Source organism: Suillus discolor (assembly GCF_016758755.1).
Source record: "Suillus discolor strain FC423 chromosome Unknown F5147scaffold_2, whole genome shotgun sequence".
NCBI classification, from domain to species: Eukaryota; Fungi; Basidiomycota; class Agaricomycetes; order Boletales; family Suillaceae; genus Suillus; species Suillus discolor.
The window spans coordinates 289,188-305,050 of NW_024541249.1; the positions used below are offsets into that span (position 1 = coordinate 289,188).

The window sequence follows — 15,863 nt, forward strand, 5'->3', positions numbered from 1 at the left end:
ATTGAATTTCAACACTGAAAACCACTATTAATTAAAAAGGAATGGATACACCCGAGTACACTAGCGACGATGACTGTATAGAATAGATATATGAGTAATGAGTATGATGCTCATCAGCAAGTGCATGCGATATTTGGAATAAATAAATGCTCGTAAATTGCCATAAATATGTGCCGCCCATCATGAACCACTGATGCAATGTCCGTGAAAAATGCAACGAAGATCATGAGACCCGAATAGGAGTGATTGCATGTGCCTAGTATACATCCGTGAGGACAACACATGTCGCTCTAACGCCCGGAACGTGAATGTGCGTCGTTTGACTCGTCGCTGTCCTCATGATAGCGTCCTGAGGCATCGGCATGCACGCGAGCATGCCGACGCATGTTGCTGAGCACGCTGAAACTACGACCACAGCCCTCAAAGGTGCACGTAAAGGCTAGATGGGTAATCAGTATGACGATGAGGAACGTTGTGAATGGACACTCACGCTTTTCGCCAGTATGACTATTCAGGTGGATCTTCGGGTTGGCAGCCTTCATTAGCTTAGGAATGATGCAGGATATTGAAGTACACACCTTTAAACTACTGGGACGATTGAAGCCTTTACCACAGTAGTCGCACTCGTATTTGAGTGATGAAGGCCCGGCATTAGCATGAGGACTGGAATCGTCTATACTAGATGTAGTCTCTTGAGAGTCTCTACGGTAATGTTGACCCCGTACATCGGGGTAGCGTGGAATATAAGATGCTGATCCAGGGGGCTCCATCATGGATTGCCCGGCATACTGATGCCTTGAATAATCTAGATATGAGCTGGGCCCTGGGTGACTCGTGTAATCATAGGCTGGCCGTCCCTGGCCACTATTAGTGGATGACCGAGAAAATTGATTCGGTGGATGCTGAGAATGATACATTGAATGCGGTGGATGCTCATGAGATGGATGGAGGTGCGTTGGGTGCGTTTCGTGTCGTGAACTACGGGAAGAAATAGGGTGGTAGGGTGTCGAAGGGTTTCTCTGGGAAAGTGATCACTATCAAGGTTTGATCTAGTCATTAGACGACGGCTAACCTGCAAGCCTGGTCCAGATAGGACATCTGACTGACCCATATGTGGTGCACAGTATGGGTCGTGATTTGAACCCACCCAGGAAGGAGGAGGTATTACGGAAGGTCTTGGAGTACGAGATAATTCTGAAGGTTAAAGGTAAATAGAATGCACGGATATGGGTAGCTAGAGAAGCTCTACTAACCTGGGAATAGTTCGCGAACAGAAGGGAGGGTTGGCCGAGCTGCTTCTCGATGAGCATCACTCTCCGGGAATGAGCGGCTGGACATTTTATGGTATGAGATACAAGGGGAAAAGTATACAAGAGGACGAGTTGAATTGTAGTGGATGTCGGGGAATCTTATATGGTCGGATCGCCTCTAGTAGACCGCGGTAACGGCAGGATACCGTTGCACGCCGATCGTGATGCGGCGGGTTCGGAAGGCTGGAAAGTAACTTGCATGAAGAAACGTGACCGGGTCTATTCCATTATACTGCAGGACAGCACCTCGAGGACAAACCTGACATTCAAAGACATGGTTACCACTCGGTTACCATATTTAAGGTAGGCAACCGTGGTGATTGTCGCTTTAGACCTGCTGCGCACTCATTCACAACACATTTGTGGGAGTCTCATGATGGACTCAAAAGAGCCGTTTGGACGGTGCCAGGGTTGGAGATAGAGCACCGCAATGTCACACACTAAGGGGCGCGAATGCCGCGCATCATCCACGGGGGATGTGCTGTTAGTATATCTTGAATATATATATACCGTCACTTGCCGCATCTCAGATCAACTACAGCGGATCATTCTATTGGGCCCACCCGTGTTCCTCTAAACACACCCCTGCTTAGAGATCTATTGCTTCTTGCTGAATGTCAGTGATTGAATCCTCGGCGGTAACATTTCGGTAACGTTGGATCTCAAAATGGCTACAAATCGTCAACTTCAATTTCAACAGCGGGAGGCAGTGCACTGCAACCAATCTGGGCCATGCATCCCCAAGCATGCTTCGCATCTCACTGTGAAGCTCGCACGTTATTTATGAGCAGCCGTCGCTCATGTCGGCGGTTCGGGTCAGAGAGCTCACCATAATTCGCCTCGCTTCTCCGTATACACGATCAGTCGAATAATGTTGTATTTATTCTCTCCCCTGTCAGTTTTCAGCTTGGCATCTCTGCGCCTCCTCCGATGTCTTAGTGTTTAGCGAGAGTGCGTGCAACCCTTGAGAAAATTCTTCAGAAAGGGCAGAGTATATCAGGCGATGGCGTTGCACCGTGTTCTGTGAAGGAATAAAGCAGGTATACCCGAGATTCGATAGCACACGCACCTTCCCTTTGAAAGCATCTGAGATTACCTGCACGGCAAAATCTACGCCCGGGTCGTCAATGAACAGCGTCTTTGGGGTAGTAGAGTATGCTTACGTGTTTCTCCATTCCCGCCACCTTGAGAGCGCATTGCGGCGTGATGTCTATGCAACTGCGATTCGTTGGTAATGATTAGTTTAGACGGTTGGAGCAAGGTCACGAGCTATGAATGATTGCTCAGGAGACGGATCGACCTGCGCTGCTAGCTTGCTGCCTTACTTTTTGTCGCATGACGATTTCCACTGGACCTGGAGATCCCAATATTGTGTCTGACGCCATGGCACGAGAAAGATTCAAGCTCTGCCGCAGAGCAATGCGAAGGCTGCGTGTTGCCCAGAGCATAAACCTGCTGGCTACCATGCTGAGATTGCAATCAGAGCTGCGCTGATGCTAACGGGCACTTACCACCAGACTCGGAGCAAGCCTTCACAAAAAGGCGGAACGATAAAAATGCGCAGCGTGTTCAAATTGGCAATTGTTGGTAAGACATTGTTAGTCAGCAAGCTAGTCTGTGAGTGTGTGAAATGTTACTTCGCCACTGTTGACTTATCCTGGATGAGGCTTACTCTTAGTCTTCACGAATCGTGTCGGCCATAGCTTGCCATTGCTAACTGTTCCTCTCTTGCATAATGATCACGGACTGCAGTACACGAGCTAAAAAATCTGTCAGCGACTGTCAGCTTATCAAATTAGTCTAACTGTTCAACCATGATTTCACAGCCATGAACGACTGGGCCATCAGAGAACCGATGAGTCAAAGTGACGACCAGATTCCCCATTAGCTTTCTCAGGCAAGAAATACCTTACGGATACTAGGCACATACTACGCATGAGTTGGCAGTGGCGACCGGTCCCGAAAGGTAAGATTGAGCCCGACTCAAGCAGTGATAACGGTGATGATGATCAAAAAAACAGGTGAAATGATTCAGTGAGTCATCGAGTCTAACATAACTAACAGTGCATATAACGAATCGCATGAATCGCCGCATTCCTTTTGACTACATTATTTGACAGGGTGCCCTTGCGACAGAAATGATATAGTATTCATCTTTCCACATAGCGTTCGTTTCGAAGGCTATGACTATGTGCCTTATTGTTACATAGCACTGACGCATTCCATAGCCCACTGTGGACGTATTCTCGTGTTGTCAGTTGTCCGTTCCGTTGTTTGAGCCAAGCAAAAAAATCACGGCCTCATCGGTGTGAATTGGAAAGTCACGTTACCGTTGTGTATACCAGTAGCGCCATGAACGTTAAACGGAACGCATTCACTTCACTACGAAGAAGTACTTCGGTTGATTCACCTCGCCATGGTGTCAGACCCCTCGCATCAAGACCCTCAAGAAAGCGAGATGACCCGTAATCAGCGTGGTCTAGTAGAAACGTGTTTTGAGGAGGGTCAATACGAGTCTGGTATCGCAGTGCTCGAACAGCTAAGGTCCAAAAACTTTAAGCCGCCGGTGTAAGGTCATCTGGGTTCTCTTTTCTCGAGGAGCATTGAAAGTAGTTCCTAGGTCTCTCGTACGTCAGCTCTTATACATCGCGCTGTATCCCCCGCCACCATCCCTTGATCATGTGGAAGAACGCGATCTCAATTCTGCTTCGCCATCAAAAGGCTCCCCTACAAAAACAAAGCACCAGGCACCAAAAATGATCTTTGCTCCTTCAATCAATGCATCAGAAGCTGCGCAACGCTTGCTATTATCTTTCGTTAGAACAAATACACCTACATCTCTTTTCCAGGCTTTGCCACAACCGGGCAAGAGCGACGAATTACCATTCGAAGGTGATGATCACGACTCTGTTGTAGCAAAGGAGTCCTTGTGCATTAAGGACGCGAAGCACTGCTGGGCAATACTCAAGGAGGGTTTCGTACCGCGAATAAAAATCTCTCAGCCGTCCCTATTAGCAGGGAAGAAGAAACGCGGAAAACTCATTGCTAATACTGAAGAGTATGTAGAGGAAAAATACAGCAATTCTGTTCTCGCCCCTGTTGCAGAGCATGGCTGGTTAGTCTTGCAGTGGCTGGTCGAGCTTTTTCAGCGGGACGAATCTTTGGCATCTGGGGATGGTTCAGGTGGGACGTTATTTCTTATTTGTAACCTTTTGACTAAGATGATGCACAGCGAAGCATTCACCATTGTTGTTGTTGCAGATTCCCTCGCCAAGAAGTGGTACTGGTCTTCGGTGGGAAGCTGATGCACCCCTGGATATCGTGTTCTATTGTGTTTCGCAAGGTCAACCGCAGCGACGACAGCTGGGTCTTGAACTGATGGCTTTGGTGAATTATGCTTTGCTTATTACAAGCTATTCACCTGACGTTCTCCGCAGCTCATCGGGATTTGTCTAACAGCAGAATTTGATTTCAACATGTTTCTTGAACAAGTCACGTCACGATTATACTCAGCCTCCCCAGAGATTGTCCAGACTTTCATGTCCGGCTTTCATCTGTCACGTTCAGCACAACTGTTCAAACTAGCGCTCTGCCGCAAATTCCTTTCCGATGAATCGGGTGGGAGAAACCCATCCAGCCGTCGCCCCAAGCCACAAGCGCGAGCTGTGAGAGCAGCGCGAGGCAATGCCGCTGCGAGAGAGCAGAATATGTCATCCACCAGTGCAAATGACTCGTCAGCCTCCTTTTCCGCGAGTAAAATTTCTATGCCTCCTAGCGGTGATATCGTCCACCTTCTTACGGGGCCTAACGGACGCACTTCTCCTGCAATTATAACTGTGAAAAAGGAGCTTCTTATTTCGTATGCCTACCTGCAGCAGACCGCGGAACAACGGGATGTGGAATGGCAGCAATTAGCAACAGATGGGCGTCTCGAAGACCAAGTCAATTCGGTGTTTGGTGGAGAGAGCTATGCTCAGCAAGACAGAGATGCTCTAATTAGTCTTGTGAGAGTCTGGGCCATGAACTAATGCGAGTAAGGCATCAGGCAATGTCTTGTGGGACCGTCCTCCACGGAGCGTGTTATCTGTTGAGTTCTTTTTGCTGTATGATGGAACATTACTCACCCAAGCCGGTGACTAGATTATTCACACCCCTCATGAGGATGGTCAATGCTATGTATGCATCCAGACTCTAGCCAGATGGACGAAGTCAACATACGCTGCGGTCGGCGGCCTCAGACAGATGAGATGGGTGCAATGATCCCTTAATTTCTGCTCTAATCTTGACAAGCTTAAATAAAGTGCATAATGTCCTCTGTCACCAATTTTCTCATGTACCTGCACTTGTGGTGATCTGCAGCCGAATTTTTGGCTTGGGTGTTTGTAGATCAAGGGCAGTTCGAATAATGGACCCTTACGCATATCGATGTGAAACATAACCTGTCCATGCGAGATATTTTGACGCGTTAGGACAACATTAGGAAGCGTAAAGATATTATCGTATGCGAAGCATTGTACTGAGTATTGTGTGAATGAAATGATAACCCGAAAGGGTGTGGTGTGGCTATGTAACGAATAGACGTGAAGTATTATCACGCGAAAGCACACGACGTCGAAGTTCCGGTCCGAGGATTGAGTCACAGCATGAGCTTAAGAGATAGTACGAGAAGTCTGGCATCCAGCCCAATGGATACCAAAATTCTAGGCCAACACGTTATGAGGTGGCAATGGAGATAGGGGATAATAGTAATGTAGCGGAGGAACCGTTCGCGTGCGGCAGGGTTGGAACAGCCAGTACGTAAGACGTCGCGAGTAGACATGGGTGCATCCAGATTTGCGGGATGTCGAAAAGTAGGTGCCAAATCCGGAAATGGTGGTTGGTTAGATCCAATGCGAATGCATCGTCCCTGCAAAGGGTCGCAATCGACAGCTGTGGCACACACAGAAGTCAGCCTTGCAAGGAATTTCAGCGATCTGTTGTAAAAAAGTTTGTAAATACCCGAGGAGAATATGACATCAACGCGGAGATAGTGGAATATCGCTTCCAGATGAGGTTAGCGAAGATTTGGGGTCAGAAAATAAAAGTTCTTTGGGCGTAAGGTTTTGGCAATGTGGTGGATGTATACTACTAGCAGGGATGATTAGACGGAGCGGGCGTGTCAGATTTTTGACAAAGCTTCAAGTCACACCTATGATGGATAATAGACAGATGTATTGTGAGTCACAATATCTTCTAGCGATTGCACCGACTACGGACACGCCACGGTGCTGGCCGATCCACGGGTCCACGATACCTCGCACTGACGTAGTACGTGGAGTCAAACGTAAAGGCGTGGAGGAAGAGAATTTACCAGCCCACGTGACAACACAAAACATGGTACATAGTTAGACATGAGCATACTAGCCACGAGCGGCTAGAATGCATTTTATTTTTATTAGTGCAATTCACCTTTGCTGTTCTTCTGGAGAGAAGCTTTGATTCGGAGGAAAGCGTCGACTTCCATGTCGTTTCCAGAACACGCCTACTCCAAGTGGGAGCGCAACCCCGTTAGATACTGTCATCCTGGAATTGTCAGGAGATAAAGGATATGACGTAGGTTTGGCAGCTTACTGATGCGCGTCCGAACCTCGTACGGCTTTGCTGCCGCAAAAGCATATACCATATACAAGGACGTGAACGATGACCTGTCAATGGCTATCACCCTCGTAACGTTAGTGAACATTGAGGTCTGTGGCCTTACGAGACACGGAACGCCGCCGCTTGACAAGGTTCAACATTGGGCTTCGGAGTGTGGAGAACCAATGGAACACGACTGAGTTAGCCTAGAAGCACTTGTGCGACATGTAGTCTCCGGTTGATTGGTCGACTCAATTCAAACCGTTGGCGTGTTGGGGAAATACACATCACACAAACCAAATACAAACATATTTCACCGAAAATATGCCGAAACTCTGGGAAGTTTCAGTAATAAAATAATTTATTCAAGCACTGTAACCTGGTATTGTCTAACGTAGCATGTTGACGGGCGAACCACCTTTTGACTGAATTGCGTGTTGGAAATGGTATGTTCAGAATAAATATTTAGAAGCATATGCTGGCATGGTGCCAAGGTTACTTTCTTCTGGATCCTGATTTATTTTTTATTGTTCCAGTGTTGGATAGTATTAGTACTATACGGTGTTTGGGGTTTGCCCCGTATATACTCTCTCTGTTTGTAGATCTAATGTGTGGTGCGAAGTCTTGCAAGTGGGATTACCCAAAAGCCTGACCAAAAAGTGAATGTTAACCTAAACCTTTAAGGTTCGGAGTCAACCATCCGACTCGTCTGCTCCTCCGGCGACTCCCTCTGAATCTGGCTCTATATCGACTAAATCGCCATCATCAGCGTTCCCCGCAGTGGCCTTGGATTGCCCCTGTTGGTCTTTCCATATCTGAGCCAGAAAATCTGTAGTGCTGGCTTGCTCTGGCAGTTTATCATCTCGGGTCTTGATAAATCGCGGGAACCTCAGACTGAGGCCTCTCGAGGAGGAAACTAAGCCCAATGCTGCTAGAGATACAGGGCTCAAAGTGATACTGAAAAAAATAGGGCGTGAGTAGATATTCGTCTGCAACACTGACGGCTTGTAGCAGACTCACTCTGCCCCTCGTATCTCCCACACCTTATGGGGCCTGAAGTAAACGTCGGGCCTGAAGCCTGGAAAAACAGTCAGCTAAGAACCTTAGTGCTCAAAGATAATGTTGGCACCTCCTGTATCAGTTTCCCAGAGGGGTTGTCTGGAGCAATTATCGGACCCCTCTGAGTAATACGCGACCATCTCCTGATACGAAAGTTGCGATAAGCAAGTTAGCCTGCGAAGACGTACTGTATGACAAACTTTGTAAAACGAGTCAGAAAATCCTGCGGCAGATGATAACTCAACATATCGTTATGAATTACAATGTATATCACCTACCGGAGATACACTTGCAAACGGCAACAAGGCAATCATTCCTGGGATCTCGAACAGCAAGCAAAACTGGACTCCACCACCCTGCTTTCCTTCCGTTCCCATGCCACGCTCCAATAGGAACCATATCGAGGGTATCCCCGAGACCCACGACGTAGTCCTTTTTCAGCTTCAACCAAGCAGATGTTCGTTTATCTGTCCAGATTCACTAAGAACACAGCATAAAGGAACGGCTCAATACACACCGGGTTCGTAAGTCGCGGACAAAAGTTTCCGTTTTCCGTTTCCTTTTCGCATTCCATCTTCTTGTCGAGTGTCACTACTTAACAGCTAGGTAAGCATTAGTGATGCCGATCAGCCGATCAGAGTCCAGACGCTGTCTCGCCTTGATCATGAGACCCTCAGAGCGGCTCTCTATAGCTTTCTGCCAAAACTCCTCGATAGCATCTTTGCCAGCATCGCTCTCACAGCTTTCAACGTGGTCAAGACGCGCTCCCTTGTCGCTTGGTACGAAAGGTGGAAAACGAGACCTCAGTAGCGAGCGCCTCTCTCGAAAGGGCTGTGCAAGTAAGACCTGTCGAGGGACATAAATAACCATCGACTGACATCGTCGCCACACAATCAGACGCACGCACCTCACCGTCTATATACATCAGATCGAAGGCATACACACAAACAGAAACTTTGATATCGCTCATTTCCACACCCTTCCTTGCCCTGTTCGAGAGCTCTTGGAAGGACTTCAGGCCGCCGTCAGATGGATCTATGGCAACAATCTCAGAGTCGATAATAAAAGATTGCAGCTGCGGCTGCTGTTGGAAAATGCATTTAACAAGGTGAACGATGTCGGGATACTAGTTTTTGCTGATAAGATAGTAGCCCCGTGCCTACGAGAGTGCACAGCTCACCTTAGTGGTCATATCTTCTAGATGACGGGAGAAAATATGAACGGACGGATTGCCGCTATTCACTCCTCGTACCCCATGAATCTGAGCGCGTTGACCATCATACTTGAATTCCGCCGCAAAGGGGAGATCTCCCAAACGATCGTATATTTCATCCAATGACCGAGTGGGAGAGCCCAGAGTCGGATGCAAGGGGATTCCTATCAATGATTTATTAGGTCGTTCGTGGAGTAGGGGAGCGAAACGCCCACCGACAGTCAAAGGGACATGTAGGTCAAGACTATCCAATCCACCCTTGAAGAGACCAGCTACGATGTGCTCATAATTCGGATGTTGAACAAACACTTTTTTAACCAACGCTTCAGCCTGGATGAATTTCTCATGAAGTTTCTCACGTTGAGCCGAGGAAATTGATTGTGAAGTGGCATGGTATAGCGAATGATCGCAATCAGGACCTCCCAAACTAGTTTGCGATGTCAAAACCAACGCTCTTGCCAGTGCAGTCAGGATGGAGGTCCTGACCGCTCCGACGCGTAGATTCAGCGATAAGGTACGGACAAGGTAGCGCGACTCTTCTCCTTTAGCCGCCACAAGGAGTTTCTCGACGACGGTTTGCTTCTGTTTGGCTGCGCCTTGTCCCTTAGAGTTGGCAATTTTCAATAAGTAATCGTACACAGCCACGATCATTAGTGGAGGGTGAGGCACTAAGGTGCGAACATTTGACTTTGCTTCAAATGCAACATCACCGGGGTCGCCGAATGAATTGTAGAGCCGCCTAAGTGCAGAGGAGGTCAGGCCGGAGATATGTTGAATTGCCTTGGATATAACTGAGGAGCCAATGCCTAGCTCGACCGGAGAGTACGGAGGAGACAGGCAATTGGAAAGGAGGTATAGCGATGGTAGTAGGGATGGCCGATGCCAATTGAGTAAAGACCTCAGTGTGTTGGTAAGCGTGTTGAGAATGATTGTCCTAGATCGTGTTCCCGATAGCGTGGCGAGAGCATGAACGAGGAATGAATATGGTGCTGGCTCATTGGCTGGCCAGGGACTTTCCTGGACATCATAAACAAAAGGGTCGACTCCTAGTGGCTGATAATTTGGCAAGGGTGCGATGTCATTTTTCATGGGAAGGCGCCTTGGAGGCCTATTAGATCTACTAGGTAGGATGACCCCTGACGAACCACCAACATCGCCGACTTGAGGAGCTGCGGCAGCCTGAACCTGAACCTGAGAAAGACCATTTTCAGATCCACAATCTCTGAGCGTAGGTTCAGAATCTGAAGTTAGGTCAATGATATCTGGTGTAGCAATCTTCTTTGTGTTCAGTTGTTTCCGTACAGGTTCTGGGACACTGTTCCTTCCCTTCTCTGCCCCAGAATTAGGCGGAAGGATAGACCTTTGAGAAGAACCGAAAAAAGTCTTCAACGATGACTGATCTGAAGCGAATTTTGTTCGCTTCAAGGGCTGGGACGTTGATGGCGAAGCTTGGGCGCGTTTAGACATTGCGGCTGTAGCTGTGCAAGTTTCAAGTTGAACATGCATGACGTTCGATTGACATCCGACAAGTAATTTAATTTCCGACGTCGAATTTGTTCAAATATGATTACACTTATGTACTCTCCTGTCATTTTCAGTCCTCCCTGCATTTTGTGATGGGCGGCAGGCTCTTCTGCATTGCCCACCCATGTCATTAAACCACACGGCGATCATCGGTCTTTCTTTCGTGAACAGTCACATAAGGACAGTTACTCCATCTCTCAAGTTTTTATCAGACCACCAAGTATCTCCTTAGGAGGTACGTACTACTACGTACAGGGTCAAAGTGTTGAGCACCCTGTTATGACGGCGTCCGTTAGCTCATTAATGGCCGATTACTGTCACAAAGTGCGAGCAGTCGGTCTCTTTGACCCTGAGATGGACCCCAAGGACGTTGGCGGCTACGTAAGCCGAATACTCTGCTCTTTTTTCTTCTTATTTTTCCTCGTCGTCGACCACGATGATAGCCACGGTGTAAACGCGCACGTGCACTCAAACCATATCCCTGCCGTTGTCAACTACGACCTCCCGTCGCTCGTGGTTCCAACATCTAAGTGCCACCCCAGCAACATTCTGCAGTATGGTGCGACGCTGCCATCGATGGCAGCCTCCTGCCACCTACCGCTACGCACTAACACATCCAACCAGGACCTTTCTTGTCCTTGTTATAACCCGATGTTGCCGCCACGACCTGCCAGTCTCTCAAATTCCACTTCGACCTCCTGCACTTGCACAGTCTCCGCGCTTCAAGGGCAACGTCCTGCAACCTGGCATGCCAACGCAGATCCTTTCATGGACCTGGTATTGCACATTCGACCACGATCTTTCCCGTGCGACCGCTAACCTGGTTCTACTATTGCGACTTACCAGTCTTCCGCTGCTCACTTCGCCTCCCACGCCTTATCATTCTCGGCGCTTCACGCGGCCGCCCGTGACATCTCGTTCTTTCCCTGGTTGACATTCTGGTGCTGCGCTCTTCATCTCATTTATACAACTCATACCTATACAATTTTATCACATGTTGCATGTCGTATGGTTAGACAATATAATGATATTGTTAACTCTCAAGCATTGAGTGAGTGCTTGCTCAGTTTGTAAGCACCACACCCATTCTTCATCAAGGAATAAGCTTGGATTTATAAGCAGATATATGTATAGCAATTACAAAAAGCAATAGATGGGATAAAATATACATATGGAAGAAGAATGATGCACGGCGGTATGATATATCACAGGTGGTAACGCATGGATAGGAACTTCTCCGGCCAAGGTGGGAGGGGAGGGTTATAGATGTCTGCCAAGCGCGTTGGGACGGACATGGTAGATGTCAGTGGAGTTGCTGCTGCTGGACGGATGATGGGGCGAAAGAAAGAAGTACTCAACGTCGGGGTATAGGCATATATAGTTGCAGATAACCACCAAGTATACCTTGAAGCGAATGTGTCGGGGGTGTCGTGGGGTCTTGAACCCTGTGAATGGTATTCGGACGTATTCAAAGGGTAGCTGAATGAACCGAGCTAGCTCGCAGTCATGACAGGCTACAAATGATGGGCCCACATACTTGGCCCTGGACAGTCCGACCTTTTCGCGCCACCATGTCACCATCCTTGCGTTAAATTCGGAGGGTCTTTGTCGTTGGGAGATGAAACCATTAGCAAATTATTACATCTTGCTCGTGTCTACTTTCAAACGGGTGCCTGGACATTATCTCTTTGGCCAGACAAACCCAGGCTGCAGGTGAGAATATGCCCTTGTGCAAATATGGTGCTATGAGACTTAGGGTCCGTGAACGCGCGCGGAGCTGAAAATCCAGGCTTCTGGGTCTATCTTGAATTCATAGCATTGGGGCGTCGAGAGTACCGAGCATTGGCCCATCACAAGAGTGGACATCGCACAGCACGGTCCGATCGGTAGGAGCTGGGAATATGGTCGAGATTAGAACAAGGCTATGTAATGACATCTGATGAATAATGTTCAAATCAACGAATCCGAAAGCGCAATTGATTGACCAGACGAGTCTCAACGGAAGCAGACCCGGGTCTCCATGAGTCGCCGGTTTCGAAGAGCAAATAAGGTTGAAAGGTCATTCAGGACGTCCTTGAATTGCTGCTATTAGTACATCCCTGGCAGTCATCGTGGGCGACCCCACAGCTCCATGGATCAGACAGCGTACCTGATTAAACCTGCAGATTCCAGGATTTCCTCGCAAATAAAGCTTGGAAAAGCCGGATGAAATCTAAGTTTGGTTAGACAGGCGTCATTCAGGCATCTCTAGAGCCTGAGAGCCGTTTCAGGACAGCAACCTTGCGTCAGGCACGTAAGGAGCGTCAATCTTGACTGAACAGACGTAGCAAGATCTGTGAGGACCACAATTACGCCGTTAGGTCTCTGTCACCGACGGAGACGCGGCAATGTTACCGTACACTCACAAATATGGGCGGCTCTGAAAATGCATATCAACCCTGTCCTTGTCATAACATTTACCCCAGATTGAATCCTACCCAGCCAAGCACGAACATCATGAGCGACCGCCACAACTACACATTCCATCCCAATCAGCCACCACGTCCCCCCAATCAGCCACCGCGGGGCAGCCAATGGCTACCCAATGCTCAACAGCAGCCCCCTCATCAATCATCTTCCTATCAACCAGTTCAGCGTGGCTTCCCAGCGGCACAAAGCAACTATATGTCCACGCACCCTGCCTCATCTTCACCATATGCAATTCCTACCATGCCACCATCAAGCACACATTACACAACAAACCATCATGCCGCTGCACCATCACAACCCTACCCCCCAAATGCTGCTGTCAGTCCATATAGTCAACAGCAACAGATGTATCCACCACAAGATTACCCTATGCGCCAGCCGGCGCATTCACCGGGTCAGATATATCAGCCAGCGGGACCTTCGCGCAGCCATACAATACCGAACGTCACGCATCCGTACGCCATTGATGGGCCGATAGCGCCCGCAATGCAGTACCCAGCATCCCCTACACGTCCATTCTCCTGCGACATGTGCGCGCTATCGTTCAACCGGCAGCATGATTTGAAACGGCACAGAGACACACACTCGGGAGAGAAACCATTTTTGTGCAACGGAGGCTGTGGAAAGACATTCACGAGGAAAGATGCACTAAAAAGGCACCAGGTACCATTGAATTTCCCCCGGAAGATCATGATCTCATTCATTTGATCAGCTTGTGAAGCATTGTGGATATGACGAAGATGCAAATTGAAATGGCGTTGTTTGTTAGTAACTTGCTTTGTGCTGTGTTGCGACTTGCAAAGCTAACTTGATAATATAGAATCATCAATCGCTCGATTGCAATTTACTCCACATACTAATATCATATTCAACATTGAGGCAAGTCTGTACCGGAAGGAATGATTGGCATAGTGAAACTGCAATGTAACACGTTAACATATTTATGTGTCCATTAAATGAAAGTTACCATTCACAGCGTGGTCAGATGTTGCAGCAGTGGTTGCAATTTCACAATTCAGGCTTCTCCTGGTCCTGTTTGTCTTCAGAATCAATGATCCTCTCTAATATCCACGCGCCGCGTGGCATAATCTTCTTGTAGTAATCCTCTTTGATGCCTGCTTCTTTGAAACCATGTCTCTCGTAGAACCTCTTGGCGTCAGTGTTTGAGACTTGTACGTGAAGATATATACGTCTGATTTTGGGTTTGGAATGAGAAGCAGCAGCCTTGATGACGCGTTTCAGGGCCTGAGAACCAAGCTGTTTGGAGCGATATGGCTGGAAGGGTTTGCACATTTGCCACGACTGACAGCGGGATAACTTACTGCCAGAACGCCCATAGTCATGAGATACAGATCTTTGTTGTTCTCTAATCTGCAGCAGATATTGCCCACAGGAACATCGTTATAATAGACTTAAAGAAGTTAGGCTAGTTTCTAAACCTTTGCAAGAATAACACGGACTGAGCTGACAGAAGTCTTCGACCTCGGGAGCTATGACATCCTGGTAGAACTTGTCACTGTACTTGATGGGAAACAAGACTGAATTGAGTTTCTTGACTGTCCCAAGGTTTCTAGGAGTCAGGCTCGCAAAAGTGACACGTGAAGACGAAGACGAAGCGGGTGGATTTGACATGAAGACGGCAGATTATTTTGGTTGGGCAAGTTGTCCGGAAGAAGGCCGCAAGTGGTTGGGACGAAAGTAACTCATCCGTGGGAACATCCCTCATCTGGGATTCATCCATAACCTTCTAGTATCTCAAACAAGGTTATACTTAACTCAAATTTGCTCTGTGTCCTTGTGGTCCCATAACACGTTTCCGGACTGAGAGTCACGCAAGCATTCTTGGTGTATATACAAATCGCCGATGAGCCATCATGCATTATGAACCAATTGTCATCTCACTTACTTGACACCGGACATTTACGAACACGCCAAGGCTCACCAGGCCAGGGTCTCATCATGATCATGTCAAAATAAGCACGGCAGACTTCTGCCCGTATATGTTTGGGCTCAGAGACCTTCAGTCAGGTATTCCGTACGTACATATTATTAACTAAATATTTTGAACTGACTTGACAACATATGATATTCTGCGCCCATTGTATCTCAAAGCACTCATGTTTTTGCGCAATGCCTTCATCTTAACGGCAAGTGCAACGTTGCCATGGGATTGGATCAGCTGCGTATTCTTGCCAGATTAGAGAAGCGCAGTCAAGACAGTGCACGGTCAGATACTTCTACGTTTGGCTATGACCCATACAAATTATAGCTCCATGAGTCCATGACCCTCGGGATTACTGAAACTCCATGACGCTGTATCTTGTCTCCCTGTCATTATGTCGATTTCAAGCTCCCTTTTCTGTTCCGTCATTCTGTCTATCGAGCCAATTGATCGTAGCGATGTATCTCTCCGGTCTCGCTCTCATGCCTTACGTCCACTGAGCCCAGACATAACTTATATTATAAAACAGGCAGATTGCCGCCGGCTTATCAGCTGTAGCATGTACGCCGCTCGTTATAGGATGACATGCTCCGAACATCAGGGCTAGAACGTTGCGTCTACATCCGCCCCCCGCATCGCTTTATTATCCATCTCGCAACGAGTTTTCCTTGCTAACCGCAGGAATTTTCATGACGGAGTCCCTTTTTTTTCAAGTCAGCGATTCCCGCAC

General features: G+C 47.9%; 6 protein-coding genes across 6 annotated transcripts; 2 read left to right on the plus strand and 4 right to left on the minus strand.

Moving 5' to 3' along the window:
* Window positions 1-27: 27 nt before the first annotated feature.
* Window positions 28-1,774, minus strand: F5147DRAFT_664630 (uncharacterized protein). The gene is made up of 5 exons (XM_041435028.1): window positions 1,254-1,774; window positions 1,073-1,194; window positions 579-1,019; window positions 491-521; window positions 28-439 (listed from the first exon to the last, which is right to left on the minus strand). The coding sequence occupies exons 1-5, from the start codon at window positions 1,336-1,338 to the stop codon at window positions 291-293; spliced, it is 828 nt and encodes a 275-aa protein (XP_041299393.1). The 5' UTR covers window positions 1,339-1,774; the 3' UTR covers window positions 28-290.
* An 18-nt stretch (window positions 1,775-1,792) lies between these two features.
* Window positions 1,793-2,868, minus strand: F5147DRAFT_664638 (bola-like protein). The gene is made up of 6 exons (XM_041435029.1): window positions 2,822-2,868; window positions 2,636-2,769; window positions 2,474-2,579; window positions 2,380-2,420; window positions 2,140-2,331; window positions 1,793-2,071 (listed from the first exon to the last, which is right to left on the minus strand). Exons 2-5 carry the CDS (start codon window positions 2,756-2,758, stop codon window positions 2,206-2,208), a joined length of 396 nt encoding a protein of 131 aa, XP_041299394.1. The 5' UTR covers window positions 2,759-2,769; window positions 2,822-2,868; the 3' UTR covers window positions 1,793-2,071; window positions 2,140-2,205.
* Window positions 2,869-3,768: 900 nt separating this feature from the next.
* On the plus strand, window positions 3,769-5,338 carry F5147DRAFT_741967 (uncharacterized protein; the record flags this gene model as incomplete). The annotated part of the gene is made up of 4 exons (XM_041439518.1): window positions 3,769-3,878; window positions 3,931-4,493; window positions 4,543-4,697; window positions 4,748-5,338. 4 exons carry the CDS (start codon window positions 3,769-3,771, stop codon window positions 5,336-5,338), a joined length of 1,419 nt encoding a protein of 472 aa, XP_041299395.1.
* A 2,071-nt stretch (window positions 5,339-7,409) lies between these two features.
* Window positions 7,410-10,677, minus strand: F5147DRAFT_832281 (ATP-dependent DNA ligase). The gene is made up of 10 exons (XM_041443806.1): window positions 9,414-10,677; window positions 9,166-9,362; window positions 8,893-9,111; window positions 8,643-8,831; window positions 8,503-8,587; window positions 8,264-8,452; window positions 8,186-8,208; window positions 8,056-8,128; window positions 7,947-8,004; window positions 7,410-7,883 (listed from the first exon to the last, which is right to left on the minus strand). Exons 1-10 carry the CDS (start codon window positions 10,663-10,665, stop codon window positions 7,619-7,621), a joined length of 2,550 nt encoding a protein of 849 aa, XP_041299396.1. The 5' UTR covers window positions 10,666-10,677; the 3' UTR covers window positions 7,410-7,618.
* A 2,541-nt stretch (window positions 10,678-13,218) lies between these two features.
* F5147DRAFT_767055 (uncharacterized protein) lies at window positions 13,219-13,942 on the plus strand (the record flags this gene model as incomplete). Its single annotated transcript, XM_041440833.1, has 2 exons — window positions 13,219-13,854; window positions 13,904-13,942. The coding sequence occupies 2 exons, from the start codon at window positions 13,219-13,221 to the stop codon at window positions 13,940-13,942; spliced, it is 675 nt and encodes a 224-aa protein (XP_041299397.1).
* Window positions 13,901-14,902, minus strand: F5147DRAFT_664654 (N-acetyltransferase NAT13). The gene is made up of 4 exons (XM_041435030.1): window positions 14,652-14,902; window positions 14,514-14,602; window positions 14,166-14,466; window positions 13,901-14,108 (listed from the first exon to the last, which is right to left on the minus strand). The coding sequence occupies exons 1-3, from the start codon at window positions 14,821-14,823 to the stop codon at window positions 14,200-14,202; spliced, it is 528 nt and encodes a 175-aa protein (XP_041299398.1). The 5' UTR covers window positions 14,824-14,902; the 3' UTR covers window positions 13,901-14,108; window positions 14,166-14,199.
* Between the last annotated feature and the right edge of the window lie 961 nt (window positions 14,903-15,863).

Excerpts from the sequence above, each read along its gene's own strand:
- F5147DRAFT_664630 (XM_041435028.1), bottom strand. The coding sequence starts at position 1,338 with ATGTCCAGCCGCTCATTCCCGGAGAGTGATGCTCATCGAGAAGCAGCT. Across the intron at positions 522-578 it reads ATCGTCCCAGTAGTTTAAAG|ATCCACCTGAATAGTCATAC; the intron begins GTGTGTACTTCA and ends GCCAACCCGAAG. Across the intron at positions 440-490 it reads TAGTCATACTGGCGAAAAGC|CCTTTACGTGCACCTTTGAG; the intron begins GTGAGTGTCCAT and ends TTACCCATCTAG.
- F5147DRAFT_664638 (XM_041435029.1), bottom strand. The coding sequence starts at position 2,758 with ATGCTCTGGGCAACACGCAGCCTTCGCATTGCTCTGCGGCAGAGCTTG. Across the intron at positions 2,421-2,473 it reads TGGCGGGAATGGAGAAACAC|ATTTTGCCGTGCAGGTAATC; the intron begins GTAAGCATACTC and ends ACCCGGGCGTAG. Across the intron at positions 2,332-2,379 it reads CAGATGCTTTCAAAGGGAAG|AACACGGTGCAACGCCATCG; the intron begins GTGCGTGTGCTA and ends ATTCCTTCACAG.
- F5147DRAFT_832281 (XM_041443806.1), bottom strand. The coding sequence starts at position 10,665 with ATGTCTAAACGCGCCCAAGCTTCGCCATCAACGTCCCAGCCCTTGAAG. Across the intron at positions 8,832-8,892 it reads TGATGTATATAGACGGTGAG|GTCTTACTTGCACAGCCCTT; the intron begins GTGCGTGCGTCT and ends GTCCCTCGACAG. Across the intron at positions 8,588-8,642 it reads CTGAGGGTCTCATGATCAAG|CTGTTAAGTAGTGACACTCG; the intron begins GCGAGACAGCGT and ends ATGCTTACCTAG.
- F5147DRAFT_664654 (XM_041435030.1), bottom strand. The coding sequence starts at position 14,823 with ATGTCAAATCCACCCGCTTCGTCTTCGTCTTCACGTGTCACTTTTGCG. Across the intron at positions 14,603-14,651 it reads CGAAGACTTCTGTCAGCTCA|TCTATTATAACGATGTTCCT; the intron begins GTCCGTGTTATT and ends AACTTCTTTAAG. Across the intron at positions 14,467-14,513 it reads TGACTATGGGCGTTCTGGCA|CCATATCGCTCCAAACAGCT; the intron begins GTAAGTTATCCC and ends AAACCCTTCCAG.